General features: G+C 43.9%; 1 protein-coding gene across 2 annotated transcripts in view; it reads right to left on the bottom strand.

The window, feature by feature from the left end:
- PARN (poly(A)-specific ribonuclease) overlaps positions 1-19,568 on the bottom strand; it is an 806,720-nt gene that overhangs the window by 300,775 nt on the left and 486,377 nt on the right. For both annotated transcript variants that reach the window (XM_085628287.1, XM_085628288.1), the window contains exon 21: positions 15,616-15,690. In XM_085628287.1, the coding sequence (XP_085484413.1) occupies positions 15,616-15,690 (75 nt within the window). The remainder of the gene's footprint in view (positions 1-15,615; positions 15,691-19,568) is intronic.

The following is a 19,568-nucleotide window of genomic DNA, read 5'->3' as shown; positions in this document are numbered from 1 at the left end:
ATCAGGAAGATTCCGCTGGCGAAGGCGAAAGTGTCCGGTGGAACCCAAAGGGGGATTAAAGATGAGAAGTACCTGCAAGCAGAGGGGACAGTCTCTATGCCACTCAGGAGTGACCAGGAGGCACAGAAGACGAATGCCCACCGATGTCTGGTGTTGCAGGGAAGTGGACGGTGACCTTGGAGCTGCAGCTGTGTGGACCTGGCAATGCTGTGGAAGACAGGAGCCGTTCACAAGCTGTTCCATATCGGATGTCGAGAGTTGAGGGGGGTCAGTGTCCGTCGAGAACACCAACAAGCCTTGGCAAATGCAAACGTGGATAGCTGAAAAGGGGCAGTGTAGGGACCAGCAAGGTCCAAGTGACTCGCCACAAGCAGGGGAGTCAGAGTAGGCCCTGAGCAATCAGGGGAGTCCCCTGGAATCAAAGAAAACCCTCAAGAGGACCCACAGGCCGAAGGCACATGAGTCGCAAGAGGACCTCGAGCAGTTCACCAAAGATGCAGGCCCAAGGTGCATAAGATGTGATGAGGACGAAGATATTGGTCAAAGGAGATGCTTTGATGTTGAGTCTGCTTGGAGCCCAAAGATCTGAGGAAGAAAGCCAACAAGCCATTGCAACGACAAGTCGACGCGGTGCACAGGGTTTTGGTTCCTGCGTTTCCGACGAGAGATACTGGCCTCAAACTTGGCGAGTAGACAGTGCAGGCCTTGAAGGAGTTGTAGAACCACCACTTGTGTTGCTGAGCCATTCGGAGTCCGCTGGAGCTCAGGCACAGCAGACCGGTTAGCCTGATTGCAGTGCCTGCAGATGCAGGTAAGTGACTCCTTCACTTCAAGGGCAATTCCTTCTGGTGTCTTGGATGTCCACAAGCCTTGGGAGGTTCCTGTATGGAGCACAGGCACGGACGTTACAGCAGACTAGCAGGGCGACGAGACCAGGAGCAGCAGGAGTATTCCCAGTATCGATGCCCAGAGCGATGTCCAGAGCGCCCAGACGGTTGAAGATGAAGTGGTATCTTGATTTGAATCTTGTCCCATGACGAATCTAGGGGCCCACCCACATGTAAGCCCTTAAGTAACCTAAGGAAAGGATTGGGACGATTCAGGGTTCCCTCCCAAGGGAGGGGTCGGGCAATGAGGAGGATACTCCCATGTCCTTTGCCCAGTTTCACGCCAGAGCAGGAGCCAACGGCTCCCTGAACTGGTTTGAACTGGAGTATGCAAGGAGGGAACCAAATGTGCAATTCAAGCAGTCTCAGTGGCGCTGACAAGTGCCCCCACCGTTCCCCAATACACTAAACCCTGTCTGGGAAGTGGTCACACCTCCCTGTGACATGATATCTATTGTTCTGTCTTCCCTGGTCAGAGCTTAGCTCAGCAGCAGGAGGGCAGAAACATGTCTCTGGTCGGCAGCAGCCCTAGCTTGCTGTCCGGTTCTGGAAGACTGGTACCGGGAGCACGGAGGCCCTCCCAGAGGAGCTTTACAGTGAATAGGATCATACCTTCCACATCGTTTACAGTGTAGGGGTATGATTACAACATGTTTGATACCAAACAGGACCGGGTTCGTTACAGCCAGTTAAGAGATGGTCATCGCATAATGACACATGGCCACTCTATATATCGTAATGGCTGATGCACTTACAACCCGGGAGAATGGACTCCTGGCAGAAATTCTAAGGTAAGGAATCTACAGCTAACATGTCTCTACCAGATACATCATTACCGAAAGTAAGTAACTTGTTCATCAGATGTATAATTCAAGAGGTAAGAGATCTGAGTCAGCAATCATTGAATATGGCTAGGTCCAAACAAAGATGGAATGATGGGCTAAAGATGGATGGTTTGGAATGCTAATGCGAGCAATTGCCATTGGTTAGACAAATTACAAGCATTTCTCCCATCACATTGTGTGTTTGATATCCACAAGGGATGCCCGCACATCTCCAGGAAAGATCGTGGCTCTCATCTACATGTGGCAACAGACCACCAATCTTGCGCCGAAATCTCACCCTAAATAATCTGTATTGTCCAAGCCAGCAAGAATCGCATATTTAGCTGCGTTTTGGTCATCTTGAATCTGTGCCAGACAGCCTAAACTCTCCATGGACTGCCAGCAAAATCTCACCAGTCATGTTCTATGTCCCCGTAAGCAACCTGCGTTTACGAGCCTTAAAACAAAACTGGTCTAAGAAAACATTTGTTGAGCGAATGCTTCAATTCACTTTGACTCCCTGTTCAATAGGGTGATAGGAAATGAACGGAGATTTACTTTGCTGGTGGAAACCTGGACTACCAGACTCTTCACCGTTGAACCCCCCAAAAAAAAATCAAATCAAAGTCGCAAGAAGCTGGCCTGTGGTGGCCGGTCGCCTGTCTTCACTGGCAGACAAGAGCAAAGATTAGACCAGGTGTCCAACAATGTTTAAGATTGGGCTTTGTTGAATGACAGTAAAGGTTCAGAGGAAGCTTGACCAGGCTGTAAGAACATGGGTTTTGACCGCAGAAGGAAGTTGCAGATTCAGAACTTGAGCAACACATCTAATCACCACAGTAAAGGAAAAACTTTCTTCACTCGGTTGCTGGTGTTAGTGAGGTGGTAGTGATAGTGGGGGTAGGGGTGGTCGGACATAAACCCATGATCATGGGCATTATCTAGCTCACAGTCCTCCTGAAAATCTACATACAAGTGGTCATCATAATGCGGGCATTATTATCCTATAACAAATCAAGAAGGGGGGAGAAAGAAGGAACTGCGATCCATTCAGCTTCCTTATTCTATATCAAAAAATCAAGTGGGGAATGGATCACTTGTCCTGAGTAACCAGGGTTTTTTAAAATTTTCGTATGCTATACTGATAAAAAAACCCTCATTCACGTACAGACGTAGCGGTGGCGGTATATCTTGGTTCTCCGCCTTTCTCTTTAAAAACGCAACAGCATCATCATCGGGTTAGTTTTTATGCTTCCTCCACCGGGAGGTGTACCACTGGTTAGTGCAGTAGTGATCAGTGATGGTTGGGTTATGTACAGTGAGAAAAAAAGGGAATAGTTAAAATGCTCGTACAGCCAGATGAAGTGTTTTTAATAAATCTGGATTTGAGATAGTCTAAAAATAGTTCTGTGCGTAGGGGGATTTATTATGAATCTCCCGCACCCAATATGTCCATAAAAAGGTCGACATGTTTCAGCCCTTACGATTGCCCGAGGGGTCAAGTGGGCTTTCTTCAGGACCTAGAGTGAAAAGATGTAGGAAAGGGGTATAGTGAGAGACCTATTGTGTCTCTGTGAACTTAGACCATGTGTTGTCAGGGTCTTCGTGAATCTAGGTATATTCACCTGATTCTGCTCTGGTCAGATAGTACCTGTAAAAAAGGGAGGAAACAAGAAAAACAAACATAAAGGAGAATATCAGGTCTGTATTCTCACAAATGGTCATGCTGTCTTTGTGCTAAGACAGTGCAAGAAACTATAAAATGGCAACTCTTTATAACAAGGCAAATTCCTATGGCAGACCTATTAGTGAGGATCTCTAATCTTTGCTTGCAGTGGGTTCGAGTATAGTTGGAATATCACTCGATGTTTTGTTTCTTTGTTATCATGTGGATTGATAACATAAATGTGGCACAGTGTCAGGAAGTGGTTAATTATCAGCGTTTTGGCTGAACAAATCTTCATGTTTCATAGATGTTACATTAATTGATGTTAGCTGTTACGGTCTTGTAAACAAAAGTGATAGGAATTCTAGCAGGTCTCTTATTCGCTGGGTAGTACTTAATGTGTGAGTGTTGAAAAGTTATCACAGCGTGATAGATTAAGAGATGTTAGTTCTTAGGGTTAAAATATTTGCTAGCGTTCTGAGCAAATGATTAGGGCGTCTCAATATTGGTGTTAAATATAATTTACTTGGTGATGCTACCCGTGATTGGATTCGAAATATGTACAGTTCCTATGGTAGGGCGCTTCCCTTAGATTCACGTTCTGGCCATCTCCTTCGATCTCTCTCTTGTCAATTTGCATTGTTTCTTTACAACTAGATGTTAATATGTGGTAGATTAAAATTAGTAGTGTAAAGAGTCCTGACCAAATGGCAGCGTGCGGTAATCGCATTATTAGTTGGTAAGTATTTATGAAAGAAGGTCAAAAATAGTCACTACAATGCTGCTGTTACTTGGAATGTTGTAGGAACTAAGTGCGCAGTGAAACAAAATGTTTATGGGTGCATTTCCCTTAGTAAAAAATTTACAATGTACAGAACTACTTGCAGATGAGAAATTCTAGAGAAAGATCACGACGGATCCAACAAAAAGGCTACAGAGAACAATAGATCTAATGGTGGATGAAGCAGAATTGAACGACTGGATCTCAAAAACGAAGCAGAATTCCTCCAGAGTAAGACACCTTTGTCTTGTTTCCTCCCTTTTTTACAGGTACTATCTGACCAGAGCAGAATCAGGTGAATATACCTAGATTCACGAAGACCCTGACAACACATGGTCTAAGTTCACAGAGACACAATAGGTCTCTCACTATACCCCTTTCCTACATCTTTTCACTCTAGGTCCTGAAGAAAGCCCACTTGACCCCTCGGGCAATCGTAAGGGCTGAAACATGTCGACCTTTTTAAGGACATATTAGGTGCAGGAGATTCATAATAAATCCCCCTACGCACTGAACTATTTTTAGACTATCTCGAATCCAGATTTATTAAAAAACCTTTTCTGGCTGTACTAGCATTTTAACTATTCTCTTTTTTTTCTCACTGTACAGAACCCAACCATCACTGATCACTACTGCACTAACCAGTGGTACACCTCCCGGTGGAGGAAGCATAAAAACTAACCCGATGATGTTGCTGTCACGTTTTTAAAGAGAAAGGCGGAGAACCAAGATATACCGCCACCGCTACCTCTGTACGTGAATGAGGGTTTTTTATCAGTACAGCATACGAAAATTTTAAAAAACCCTGGTAACTCAGGACAAGTGATCCATTCCCCACTTGATTTTTTGATTATTATCCTGTCATCTCTGTGGTCATCTCCTAATGGCAGCAATCTCTGAGCACAGTCTGAACCGAAAAGCCAGAGGAGCAACTGAGAGTGACACTGGTGGAGGCAGTGTTTTGACGGAATTGGTTAGGGAACCAGGTTCATCGAAATGAGGTCTGGGTATGTTTTCTGTAAGGGCAGAGAAATCCAGCTCGAAGATGGACATCAGCAAAGGGTCACCCCTCAGGCACCATTGGAACTGGCATCAAAATTGAAGGAAACGCACAGATTGTGGAGCTAAAGTGAAAGTCTATTACTGATGCAGTATGGAACCCAAGGTGTGTTCAAGAGACACAGACAGTGCTGAGGACTTATCTGCCAGCGATAACCCAACTGGAGGACCTTCTGGATCCTTGGGTCTTGAAGGCAATGCCAAAGGTAACCAGAGAAGTGCCAAAAATGTGCAACATGTCTTCCTTAAAGGCCTCAATCTGCTGCGGTGAGGCCAGGAAATTTGGGGTACATGAGGATCAATTATGGGTAAAATCTGCTGCTTAATCGAAGATCAGGAATGAGAAAATCCCCTTCACAACATCACAAATTCTCTGATGATAGAGTGGCAGGATGGGGATGAGTACCAGTTGGTCTTCTTGAGTTTCCACTTGGACTTTGACTTACCAAACTACCACGAACAGGACCTGTTGCAGGAATGGCCGTGAGAGCAGAAACTGGTCTGCAACCTCAACCTAGAGTGGGACTTGCATCCCCTTTTCCAATGCTCAGCGACGTACAGCTTTGCATCTTGGTTCACAATCATCTCTGAATTCATGAGGGCACATTTTATATATGACTTGGAGTCATGTCCCAAGTCAAAACCCCAAAGGTACACCTTACTTGGGTCCATCACCGACATCTGTTTCTGACAGTCACCACAAATTCAAACCTGTCGTTTTAGTTGGGAACATGTTTGTTCCACAATGCATTACAATTTTTTAATTAAAATGTTGGCAATCCGACAAAAAGGAGTGGAGTTCCAGATTGCATTCCAAGGAACTTTAAGAAACTGATATTGGTGCACAGTATGTGCTCTTCTATACGGCTCAGTGCTATCACTTCTGTGGCAGAAACAAAGTAAACAGAACCACAACGCACCACCTAGTGGCACACAGGAGCACTGCCATGAAAGCTTCTGGATCCAGTCTGGCACCTGGTGATATTCGAACGGTGAGGAATCTGCAGTTATAAGTTTCCATCAGAAGTATACGTTATTTAAATCATTAGTTCAGCACTGATAGGGCAGTTGAACTGCAATCTTCTGCATCATGCATTCACTTGCCATCGAGTGAGTGAATGCATGGTAGCAAAGTATAGAGCAGACCCTCCAACGCGGTGAATAGAAAGGAGTCTCACTAGGGTATCATTTGGAGGTAAGTGCAAGGCACAGAATATTGGGTACATCCAGCTTGGAGCTGTGTCAAAGAGATCGGCATAAAGACGTCAGCTGGCAGAAGACCGTGTTTGTCATTTTGGGATGCACCTTCCATTCACGGTCAGGCAGTGACTCTTAACTCAAGGTATCCAGTTTCGTGCTCTGAGTGTCCGCTAGATAGGCAGCCATCATGAAAATGTCCATGGCTGATTTCACAAATGCTAGGGTTTCCAAACCGGGCCCAATAATCCACAATGCTATTTTCTGTTGATGTAATATGGTGGTGGTTTCCGAATTAAAACAATCTGAAGATGCTCAGATAAAGGCCTTGTACCATGACTTTCCTAAGATGTGTCCCAGCCTAATGAGGAGGCATCCAGAACAATTGTGACCTACAACTTTGAGGGACTTAAGGGAGGACGCACTGTCAGAAAGGAGTGGCACTCCAACCAATGGAGACAGAAGAGCTCTACAAGATCTAAAATCCTCCTATGATGCTGTATTGTGTTTACTAAAATGCCACTGAAAGACCCTCATTTGTCATCTGTTGTGCGGTAAGAGGGTGCAAGAGGCCATCCAACATAGCAGGTGAAGAGCCTGTAAAATCAAAATGATTCCAAAACATCTGAATCCCATCCAGAATATACGAAATGCTCTGAGCCGGAAGAAAGCCTGTCATACATGTCTTGTCCAACCGGAAGGAGATAGGACCTCTGATGGCTGATTAAGAAGCCAAGACAGTGAAGGAGAGCTGTAGGGCACTCTAGGTATCCCAGGACCAATGCACCGGCCCTGCTTTCAGTGGCCAGTCATCCCTGGTACTGAAGTTCATTAACTCCTTATCTCCAGAAATAAGCGGCTACCACAGCCAAAACTTTGGTGACGACTCAAGAAAGATTGATGAAACCAACCGGAAGAACTGCAAATTGGTAGAGCTGGGGTTCTATTGTGAATCTGATGTAACACCTGTAGAGGGCAATAGCAGATGGAAAAAAAAGCATCAACAGATCAAGAAACAGCATCCAAGTCTGAACTAGAAGGCCAGAGGGAAACAACTTGAAGACAGTATTTTGAACTTATCTGCCAGAACAATGCAGTTCATAAGACTATGCCCCAAAAAGGTATTGGGACCGCTGGTCCTTCTCGGGATCAAAGAATACATTTCTGTGCCCCTCTCCAACAGCACCACTTCTATGTCCCTCATGTGCAACAGGGTAAGAAGCACCACCTCCAAGAGTGAGGCCTGCACCACGGAGAACTTCGATACAGATGGAGGGCTGTCCTGGGAAGTGGAGAGAAAGGGGAGATCATGGCACTTTTTGATATGTTGAGAGCACCAGCAATTAGCTGGCACAATTTTTCCACTTGGTAGGGAAATGAGACCCACATCACTTTAGCAGAAGTGGACCTTGGCTGGAGAACTTATCAAAGTTTTTAAAACCAAAGATGCAGAGTAATATTAGGGGTTTTGGAGTGGACACTTCTCCTGTCAACCTCCCTTTTGGCACCCCACTCCCCGGAAAGACAAGTAGAACTTTTGTAGATATAGGCCTTAGGACTAAAGTACATAAAAAAAAATCATTGAAAACATGTAGCTAGAGCTATGTTATGGTACCCTGTACTCAAATTGACGTTACTTTATAAAAACTCAGGAACTGCGAATATATGGTTGTCATGCACAATTGAATACCACTGAAATTCACCAATATCCAAATCAGTGTAGAAACGTGTTCCATGTTAACATGATTAATAACTTCACCATTTCAGAAAAGCCACCATTCTGTACAACACACACATTAAATCCATTTCAGCTTGATGACCAAAAGTAGAAGCTTAGTCAATCTCTAACCAAAACAGTCCTCTGTCTCCTCACTGTAATTTCTAAGTACAGCGGTGTGGAATTTAATAAAACATCCACCTGTCCGTGGGACAGGTTGCTTCTTAAATCTACTTGTCCAGTAACAAAATCCACTTGTCCAGTAACAAAATCCACTTGTCCAGTAACAAAATCCACTTGTCCAGTAACAAAATCCACTTGTCCAGTAACAAAATCCACTTGTCCGTTTGATGCCATGTAGGGCGGCGACATATTATGGCAGCAATCTCATTATATAAGAGCTCTGATAATAACCTCTCTGATTATGCCAAGGCCCATACTATAAGATCGGAATACTAGCAATTCCCGTATTTTGCCACCTTTCCACAGATCTGCAAACTGGGATTTGAGGTAGTGGTAAGCAACAGTTCCTGGGTTTGAATGTCCCTTTGAGTCTGTGCAAACCTACTAACTTGCATGTTTTGAGAGTTTCCCCAGCTCTTCTCTAATCTTCTCCCATACTGTGTAAGGTTGGAAATGTACTCCTTGACAAGGGCAGAAGTAAAACGTACAGTGTTGGACAAAAAGTGGTTGGGGGAAAGCGAACTTGTAAACGCTAAACAGCTTTTCGCATTAAGCAGGTCCACACATGCATATTTGCTCATGCTAAAAAACAGTTCATAAATATTTTCTAGGAGTAGGATTTACAAGCCTACTTCCGTAAATTTGTGCGAATTCATGAAAGCCATAAATATGCACTAATACAAGGCATATACCATGGATACTCCTTTGTGACTTTCATTAAGAATTAGGTATCTAATTAGAACTGCTGCTAACCAAGATCTTTTGTTTTTATTGAAAGTGGACCTATTTCTATATAGGCTAGCTTCACAGTGAAAGCATTGTGCTCCTTCACAAGAAGTATTTCAGCATACAAAAAAGTTTAGTCACTGAAGGAACTGCTGTCACAATGTGTGTGCGCTTTTTGAGATCCAAAAATATTTTCGTAATTTGCTAATGTTTGTTATAATGGCAAGGGCCCGTCAGCTCCTACAACAATAACGTTTTACAAAAACCATGTCAAAACAAGACACGCACTGACTAAACCAAAAGGCTGACCACCAATATCAGACCTATTGGCGGCTTTGCCAATGCTGCTTTATTTTCATGTGTCCCATAACCTTGTTGAAACTAGTTACACTGATTTTCCATTATGAATATTATTGGGGAAATACTAGTATGTATCAACACATTTTACTAACTGATACTTCCAAGAAATGGTACATATAATATCACAGTAGTTTAGCAAAACTTTTTTTCCTAGTTGCATTTGTTTGTGAATATTTTATTTTGTAAGCAAAGAATCATCAATCTTGCTTTCAAGCTTCTGCAAATATCTGCATCTGATCATAGATCATTCTGGGAGCATTATACGTAGCTTCATACTGTTAAAATTTGCAAACCTGTGTATACATTTTTATACTGGAACTACTGCCAGGATTGCAGTCCGAGCTTACAACACATCCTCAGAGTACTCACCCTAATAAAGTCTATGTATAAATGAATCACAAATTCAAGTTTGAATAACAGTAACATAGGGACACAAATATTACCTTGGCAGCAGATAATTCCCTTCCTTATCCATAATGTTTTACTGTAAACTAGCAGCCAAATTGTGCTGCAAACGGTTGACAAAATAAACATAAAAACTCTTTATGCCTTGTCCCTGGGTGTTGGGCTATAGGAATTCCACACCGCTGCACGTATGAGAAAAGCCTTGGCAAACACTCAGCTTAGAGCTTCCCAAATCAACCTGCCAGTAATAGGTTTCTAAAAGTGCTTTTCTTTTTTACTTTGTTCAAGTCAGGACTCCTGTCAAGTGCAGGTAGCTCATTACAAGAATCACAAGCCATCAGAATAGGTTGTAGATTCTAAGACAACTAAATATAAGAATAAATAACTTGAACGAAAAGAGACAAGACTGCTTTAGTACAAGAGGTGCCTAAAAATGACCAAGTCATGCAGGCTAAAATAAACATGATATCATATACTAGGCTGCACATGTGAAAAGACTACATTACGTGACCACTAATCTGCCAATCTACTGTTTGTGAACAAAGCATATTGTGAAAATATTTTGTGGAAGACAGGCCCTTTGGAAGGACAAAGTGATGCCCCCACTTCTGTTAATGTTCAAAGTGCCAGACGAGGATTTTTTTTGAAGAAAAGGTCATCAAACAAGCATTGGCAAAAACAACATGCCTCATCTATACAACAGGTATTGCCTTTGCCAATACGTTTTAACCGTATTGTACACCAGCGTGGCTGCTGTTCAATAATTCTAAAAGTTAGTGGAGTGGGTCAGGGGGAGGTGGGGCAGAGCAGAGTGGAATATCCATAATGTGAGAGAATGCCATAACAGACAATACCTTTTCAACTGAAATGACTGTTACATTTGCACAAACATACAGTTTTACTGAAAAAACTACACTGCACACATGTGTGGATATCTGCATGACCTAGTGTACTGATTTGTTTTGATCGCATAAAAATATTAGTTTCCACCACAATTCAGAATAACAAAATAAGTGCTTCATTTGTGCCTTCCTAATTCTGATATATTGTGAAATATTTATGCAATTAATTTGCTGGCATTTAAGTTTTTGTTGGGTGCTAGAAAAAAACCATTCTCCAGCCTTTCCCACCCCCTGGCATATAACTAGTTTATCACATAAATCCTCTTACTTTAAAGTAGGAGAGAAAAGTAAACACCAACCTCCCTAGGCAGACAGAGCCTAACAGTCAACCACTTTATATGAATGCACAGCAAACGTGGGATGATGAAAACAATTTTTAAAGACCTATTTATTGCTCATTCACTTCTGAACTAAAGTATGGTTATTTTGGGGTGCGTCAGCACCCCCACTCCTTACTTCCAGCACCTACGGCCAGTTGCAGCTGATGTCCACCAACAACAACAAAATACAAATGAAATAACTTCCGTGCCCGTCCTGATACACCACCGCTCTTCTCGTCAGCACAGATTCCCAGAATCCCCTGCAGCCAGTCTGAAAGCTGATATTATTCATTAAAGCGTCAGGATTGGCTTGAACGCCCTTGATTTGGGGTCCCAGGGAGAATGGGAGCCTTTGACTGCAATGCAGAATGGGTTGGAGAAACCTTCAGAGCACATGGCGCTTTGGCCAGCCTGAGACGGCTGGCCAAACCGTATTGCACACTGAATCACAGTGCTCACACTCCCTCCATGACTGCCTCCTACCCCCCACCCTGATGTCCGTGCCCCCAAGACTAGCCAGAGAGAAAAATAAAATGATAAACCTGGTTTATCTTTTTTTTGTTTTTCAATTTTTGCAGCTGCTGTTGGGGGGAGCGACAAGCCTCTGCCACAGAGAAGGAGCCGCCGCTGCCTACAGCATGGACATGAAATTGAGGAAGAGGATGGATTTATTCATGCTATTAGTAAAGAGCACAAAGCAAAATAAACAAGTTCACTGACAGAACATCATTCCTCACAGAAACAAGAGATTGACGAACTGAAAGAGGAAAAGATAAGTAGAATCGGTCAAGCAGAAAGAAAGCAGGCAGGAGAAAAAATACAGCACGTTCAATTATTCCAGAACTAGCTTTCAAGGAAGACAACTGAAAACCTTGTGGAGTGCCTCAAGAAAAAGAAAACCAAAGTTCCAAGGAAGCGAGCACTCGTGGAAGACTGCAAGGAGCCAGTCAGAAACACATAGCCAATGGTAAGCAATGGGCGAAAATAATTCTTAGCAAAATTTTCAGCATGTCCTGACCTAAATATAGTAACAAGCTGCCTTCTCCAATTCCAAATCCTGGGCTGTTGGCAGGAAGACAACTACCCAAGTAGTACCTGTGCTACACTTGAATCTTAGGCAGTTTTCGATGAGCATAAAGTGCTTCTGTACAGGTTTTTCTCCATGGGCCAAAAAGATGGGGGAAGACAACAACAAAAAATGTCAATTTGTGTTTACTAGCGTAGATCACCTTCTGTTTGAAGTAGCTTTTGCAGTTTCCTTCCTGCCACTGTACAAGACCGCCTCCCGTCCCACTGAGGCTGCATAGTCTTATCACTCGCTCCAGCTCAGTAGCCCTGTACCACACTGCGCTTCATTTAAACAGGTTGCTCCCAAATAGAATACCTTACTCTGCTGGAGTCTGGGTTCACCAAAAAAGAACCACCTAAACTTGCCGGGCCAGGATGTATACTGATTGGTATTCACAGAGTAATTTGTTTTTCTACTACAGGGACAAATTCAGGAGGCACAGTACTGCCCAGTGCTAGTAAATTTGTGTTGAAATTTATGGGTCGAAGCACTTATTTTTCCTAAAGAGTGAAAGGTGCGAATGTTAATTGCTAGTAAGCTGCAAGGAAATTAAGGTTTTGGATAACTCATGCTGACCCTGCCCAAGTAAAAGTGTAGCCGCAAGAAGGTGAGTGGTATAAGACACTGTGGGCCTTCCTAGGTGGCTGCCTAACTTCCACGGGCCTGTGCTGTGTTTGTCTCATTCTTCTTACTCCTCTCAGCACAAGCTACTGTTCCGTTAGGCAAATTGTGGCATGTCAGGATTCCCAATGCTCCACAAAAGACCAGAAAGGTTCACTATAAACTGACTAGCAGATTGCTTAAAGAATGCCCTCAGCTGTTCCTGGCTCTCCATCAATGCCCCCAAAGGTGGCAAAGACTGGCCCCATACTGAGACACAAGGATTCTTTTTCCTAGACTTAGAGGAACCTTCCCAGTGGCACCTCTTACTAGGACCGGTCCTTTTAAAAGTACATTGCATTTTAAAAAAAAACATAATATCCATTTTACTGGTTTTGCAATTGAAGAAACGCATTTTGATCTACTAAAAATCATTTGCATCTGAACTAACGGTATTAGGACAAATGGTAAAAAAAAGGACCAATGCATTTCTAATACCCACAGCAAAAGGTGCCAGGTCCAAAACGGTTAAGTGGACAAAAGGCACATACAGGTGTAAAAAAACAACCACAAAAAACTTAGAAGGGTAGGTTAAATGAAAAAATGTCTACAGTAATAGGATCACACCAGAGCTGTATTATCAGTTAAGGGGTTATACTCTAGCGGAGAGATCTTTGTGGTAGAATCAGTGTCCTGCTAGTATCTTATGAGACTTTCATGTGAGGTTTGCTCTGGTTTAAAAAAAGTGCGACATGAAATGCTACCAAAATATTTTTAAAAAAGGATCCAATTATATGCACGCCTAAAAACCCCTCTTCTGAAGGTGCAGGGTCTAAAAATTCTGACGGCATTAATCGGTTGTAGAACTGCATAAACTAAATGATCTTAGGGCCACATTTACTTTCTGTTCCTGCCTCTGACTTTTTAAACACGGAGATCAGGGTAAATCAGGTTATTGTTAAGGAACGAAAGGGCAATCAATATGTAGCTGCTGATCCCGTGACCCCTAATTGACCTCTACGGAATATAAACATACACGGCTCTGGCTAAATTCAGTAATCACTAGGGGTGTAGCTTCTATTTGTGCAGCATGTGCAGTGGCATCAACGGCTAGGGGCCTTAGGGCCTCCTGAACCCTGATAATTGCTGAATTTTCAGCTATGGAGGGCAATTCCTCCTTTGCAGTAGGGCCCATAACATACTGGCTATGCTACTGGCAAGCACGTCTATTGGTAAGGGTTATACACAGTGCTTAATTTAAGGTGGTGGTTTCTGGTGGGAGGTATCAATACTTACTTCTCAACAATGGCACTCCACCACATGGTAGCTCGGTCGGTCTTATTTTGAGATAAGCAAAAGAACAGTGCTTAATAAGTCCATGTATGTTAACAATGGATAATACCTGCCGCCACGCCATTCTTGTAGAATTGGGGGCCTAGCATAGTCTGAATGGTCAAACTTGTAGCAGTGCAACGGTTAGTGGTTGAGCTGGTACACAGCTGGCAGGGGCAATGGGTGTTGAAGGCTTAAATGGCCTCCCAAAAAGGGCGCTTACTTTTCAGGTAGAGCCTGGGCAGCGCATGCACTGCTCTTCAAGTTATGCTGTACTCTGGCCAAGGACGTAGAGCTCCGCCCATCTTTTCAAATGGCTACCGTTACTGTCCTTTCTAAATGGTTGCTTCTGATTCATTAATAGGCTTGTTAGTCCCTCTTTAGTAAGGCCTGGTCTGCATTTGTAACATCCCATAAGGACTTGACCTTTTACTTGTGTGGTTACACAGTATTTTTAGTCTGTGAGAACTATTTCTTTCATCATTTTGTCCTATTCCAGACATGACATGCTTTCCTACAACGGCCGTGTGCCTTTTTCTATTTGTCCAGCACGGTCCGCTTTAAAAAGTGCGGCAGCGCTCCTTTATAATATTTTTTTTTTGAAGCGCACCATGGGGTTCTTTCACTTTGATATCAGCCAGGCACCTTTCTATACATGTGCCACGGCTAAAGAAATGGGCGTTGCCGACATTAAAATGAAAGTACGGCATGGGGCGATAAAAAAAAAAAAAAAGAATTGTCAACTTGACAAACAAATCCTATTTTGTAAATGCGCCCAATTCTATACTTTGACTTTAATGCCAGCCACGCCAACTTTTTGACGCGGCTTGTCTAAGGAAAGGAGCGCAGTCGCCATTAAAGTGAAAGTGCCACATGGGCGCTTTGACCAATAAGCATTTGCAATGCAATAGGTCTCGCATTTATGAGAGTTTCGTTAATGCTAGACCTATTGCATTGCAAATGATTGTTTTTTAATACAAATAAAGCACTGGTTAAACAAATGTCATGCTACCGATAGCATGCACTCTATCATTAGTAATCATTTCAGTCATAAAATGAAGTAAACATCAGGTAAATTACGTATGTAATCCATTGAGCCATCAAGTAGCAAATTAAATAGTAAAACGGTATTAGCAGAACATTCCTGATTTTACAGAGTTCATGCAATGGTTTACATTGTGTCAGAAAAGCCAATTGATTTATAAAGTCGATGAAGCGTCGATGAAGTGAAGTGAATCCGTGAACACAAAAATTTCCTCTGTAGTTTTTGACTAACACATGGATAAGAAATTATAACCGTATTTAAAAAAATAATTTCAAAGAAAGGTTATTAGTGATTCAGAGAAAAACGATCAGCAATCACTTTGTATTCAGTATTTCCCGTAAAAATATTTAAAGTATTACGCATGTAACTAGAATACCAATTTCATTAAAGCAAATTAGTTAGTTCATATTATAATTTAGTTTTGAATCAAAGAATTAACAAAGTCCAAAGTGTATTTGTGATCTTTCGGAATAAAAATGGAAATCTAAAACTGTACACAAGTATAGTGACCAAGAAGAAAGCTGAATTTCGAAAAGGCTTACCGATTTGAACTTGATCAGGCTGACTAAGGGATACAAATGCAGATGTATCATCAATCCAGGACACGTGAATATTGCCTAAATAGGGATAAAAAAAAAGACAACATGCTTTAAACATTTACAGACGTTTATCTCAAACTGTGTCGTGCAATTCCTGTGATAATTACAACCGAGGAAAACACGTAAGCCAAATCTGTCACACCGTTCAGTAAATTCTCAGCCTGCCAAGAAACTGCTCGAGTGTGAGCATTTCCGTACAACAAAATAAAATGCTCAAAAAAGTTCAAGTTGCAATAAAGTGATAATTAGGAGAACATATTCACTTGTCATGTCAAACTAAAGGCTCTATTTCACCCTAGGAGTTTCACACATACCGCACTACGTACAAGTGTCTTCTTTGCAAATGATCCTCGAGCGGACATAGGAAATACAGGTAGATGTAGAGACAGCTTTGCTTTCCTAACTAGAAGCCTATATGAATAGAATATTGTTGATACTAAGACAGAAGGCCTGGAAGAGCGCACTGTAGGCTCGCCAACACTTGTTTTGTCGCAGTGAAGCCAAATACTAAACAGCAGTCTTAAATCCAATGTAGATCATCCTGGATTCCAATTCACTTTTCAGATTCTCATCTTGAGTAGTAGACTGGTCAGAAAGATGAACATCTAAGCTTTTCCTGCACGACAGGTTCTTGCTAAGACCATAGGGTTCCGATATCTTACAACACTATATACTCTAATCTAGACACACAATCACACTTACTTTAGGGTATAATAAACTAATGTTACAGCAGTGACATGTTGGGTTATACCATATTCCCAATTCTACTATCAAACCACACAAACACACAGGAGCCTATTCACAAAGGTGAATCAGTGATGAAACTATATTTACTATGAAACACACCTATTCTACAACTGTCAGAAACTATGAAAGGGTTCCTAGCAGGTGTACATATTTATGTGTGCCTATACTTCTACAGTTGTAAATCCTCATGGAGTGTCAAAAGGAAACCAAGTAGTTTCCCCGATGTGACCAGTAGAAGGGCAGTCGTTCGTCAATCAAAAAGGATGGTGCAGAGGCTATGCTTCAGGGGAGGGACAAAAACAAGAAGACTAGGCATACGATCTAATAACCATGGAATACGAAGCAAGCAAATGAGTGAGTGACAATGAAGCTAGTCAATGGTGCATTGGGCATTCTCTAAGCCCTCTTAAGTTTTTTGGTATGGTCCACAAGAAGCTTTCGCCTACAGACAGCTAAAAGCAGTCTGGCAGGCAGGACTTAAGACAGCTGAGCAGGGACCTTAATGCCTTTCTGGAACTAAATGTATTCAGTACAATGAATACATTTCCCAACTACATGTCACGCAGACTCTGTTCCAGTCAGTTACTGCAAACTCAGATTAGCCATGCATGCCACAGCAGCAAGCTAGAAATAATTTCTTGCTTGCATAATAACGCATGAAAAAAGGAGAACAAACTAACAGAAACCGCAACTATTTACCACACGCACTACATAGGAATGAGTATTCGTGATACTGTGTTGTGTATATGAACAAGTTACTTACCTTCGGTAACGATGTATCTGTAAGAAACATCAGTTAGTTAGATTCCTCACCTTAGAATATCCCCAGGCATCAGACTGGATCCGGAAGATTTTTGTAGCAATACCCCTTGCGCGTTGCTAGGCGTCGTCTGCTGCTCCGCGTCCGTCGTTGGCGTCGTGCGCCGGAATGACATCGGAGTACTTAGACGCCGCCCTCGCGCGCTGATAACCGTTCTTGTACATAGCTTTCCGCGCCAGGAACGCAGAGCCATGCAAGAGACCGACACTGGTGCCAAAAAATCTAGGGCCCTGAAAGGGATAGCCTTAACCCTAGATGTCAGTTCGCAGAACGGGGTGGATGGGTGGGTCGGTGAGGAATCTAACTAATGTTTCTTACAGATACATTGTTACCGAAGGTAAGTAACTTGTTCATCTGAAAGAAACTCGTTAGTTAGATTCCTCACCTTAGAATAGATACCCAAGCAATACCAACCCCGGTGGTGGGTCTACGAACCAAGATCACACCAGAAAGTCCTGGAGGACAGAACGGCCAAAGAAGCCATCCCTCCGGACTTGGCTGTCTAGGCAATAATGCCTGGCAAACGTGTGCAGCGAAGCCCACGTCGCCGCCTGACAGATGTCCTGCAAAGGGACTCCCTGTCCCAAAGCAGTAGTAGCCACCGTGGCCAGAGTAGAATGGGCTCGCAGCCCTACAGGAGGGTCCTTTTTTGCCAAGGAATAACAGATTTTTATACACAAAACGACCCACCGGGAGATGGTCCATTTGTGCACAGCTTTTCCCTTCTTTGCAGCCACGTAGCCAACGAGAAGCTGGTCGTCCACTCGGAACTGTTTTGAGCGGTCCAAATAAAAGTAGAGCGCACGTTTTGGGTCCAGACGGTGGAGTCGCTCTTCCTCTTTGGAAGGATGCGGAGGCGGAAAGAAGGTGGGCAAGGTGACAGACTGCCCAAGATGAAAGGGGGTCACCACTTTCGGAAGGAAGGAAGGACGAGGCCGAAGGACAACCTTGTCCGGATGAACAGATAGAAAAGGAGGCTTTGACGATAGAGCCTGGAGCTCACTCACCCGTCTAGCCGAGGTGATGGCTACCAGGAAAGCAGTCTTAAGAGTTAGAAGACGAAGAGGAGAATTGTGAAGAGGATCAAAGGGAGCGCACATCAGGAATGTTAAGACAAGATTCAAGTCCCACTGAGGCATTACGAAAGGGACAGGAGGGGACGTGTGAGTAATGCCTTTAAGAAAGCGTGACACTACAGGGGACTTGAAAAGAGAGGGCTGATCAGGAAGCCGTAAGAAGGCAGAGATGGCAGCAAGATAACCTTTCAAGGTGCCCAGGGCAGAGCCCTGCCGGGCCAAAGAAAGAAGAAAGAGGAGAACCTCAGAAAGAGGGGCGGAAAGGGGATCCACAGCCTTTGCTGTGCACCATGCCACAAACTTGTTCCACCGGCAGGCGTATACCGTCTTTGTGGAGGGACGCCTGGCTGCCAGAATGATATCACAGACTTCAGGAGGCAAGTCAAATGGCATCAACTGCCGCCGCTCAATCTGCACGCATGGAGGTGGAGGCTGGACAGGTTCGGGTGGAGGACCGTCCCCTGCTGCTGCGACAGAAGATCCTCCCGAAGGGGCAGACGTATCGGAGGATCGGTCAACATACTGAGTAGCTCGGGATACCAGTACCTTCGTGCCCAATCCGGAGCCACCAAGATGACTTGGGCCCGGTCGCACCTGATCTTCTTCAGCACTCTCGGCAGAAGTGGTATAGGCGGAAAGGAGTACAACAGACCGCAACTCCACTCGCGATGAAAAGCGTCGCCGAGCGAGTGCCGCCTTGGAAATTCCAACGCGCAGAACTGCTGACATTGCGCGTTCTCTTCGGTGGCGAATAGATCTAACCAAGGCTCTCCCCACTGCTTAAAGAGACCTTGCGCCACCTCGGAGTTCAGACGCCATTCGCGATCCATCATGCACCGGCGGCTGAGTTCGTCTGCTCTGGTGTTCAGAGAGCCCGCCAGATGTTGAACCACCAGGGTGATGCCCTGGTGTTCCAGCCATGTCCAGAGGCGCAGAGCCTCCTGACAAAGGGTCCACGACCCCACCCCGCCCTGTTTGTTGCAATACCACATGGCGGTGATGTTGTCCGTGAACACCTGCACGACACTTGCCCGGACAGAGGTAAGGAAGGCTTTCAGTGCAAGTCGAATCGCTCTCAGCTCCAACAAGTTGATGTGGAGACGAGACTCCGCCGGAGACCAGAGGCCTCTGATCTCCGCCTCTCCCATATGGCCACCCCATCCCAGGAGGGACGCATCCGTCACTACGACCTGCTCCGGTTGGGGAAGGGAGAGGCTCTTGCCCTTGACTCAATCGCGGTCCGTGAGCCACCA

Source organism: Triturus cristatus, chromosome 10, assembly GCF_964204655.1.
Source record: "Triturus cristatus chromosome 10, aTriCri1.1, whole genome shotgun sequence".
NCBI classification, from domain to species: Eukaryota; Metazoa; Chordata; class Amphibia; order Caudata; family Salamandridae; genus Triturus; species Triturus cristatus.
The sequence above is the reverse complement of the archived record's forward strand: the minus strand, read 5'-3'. Positions and strand labels throughout refer to the sequence as shown.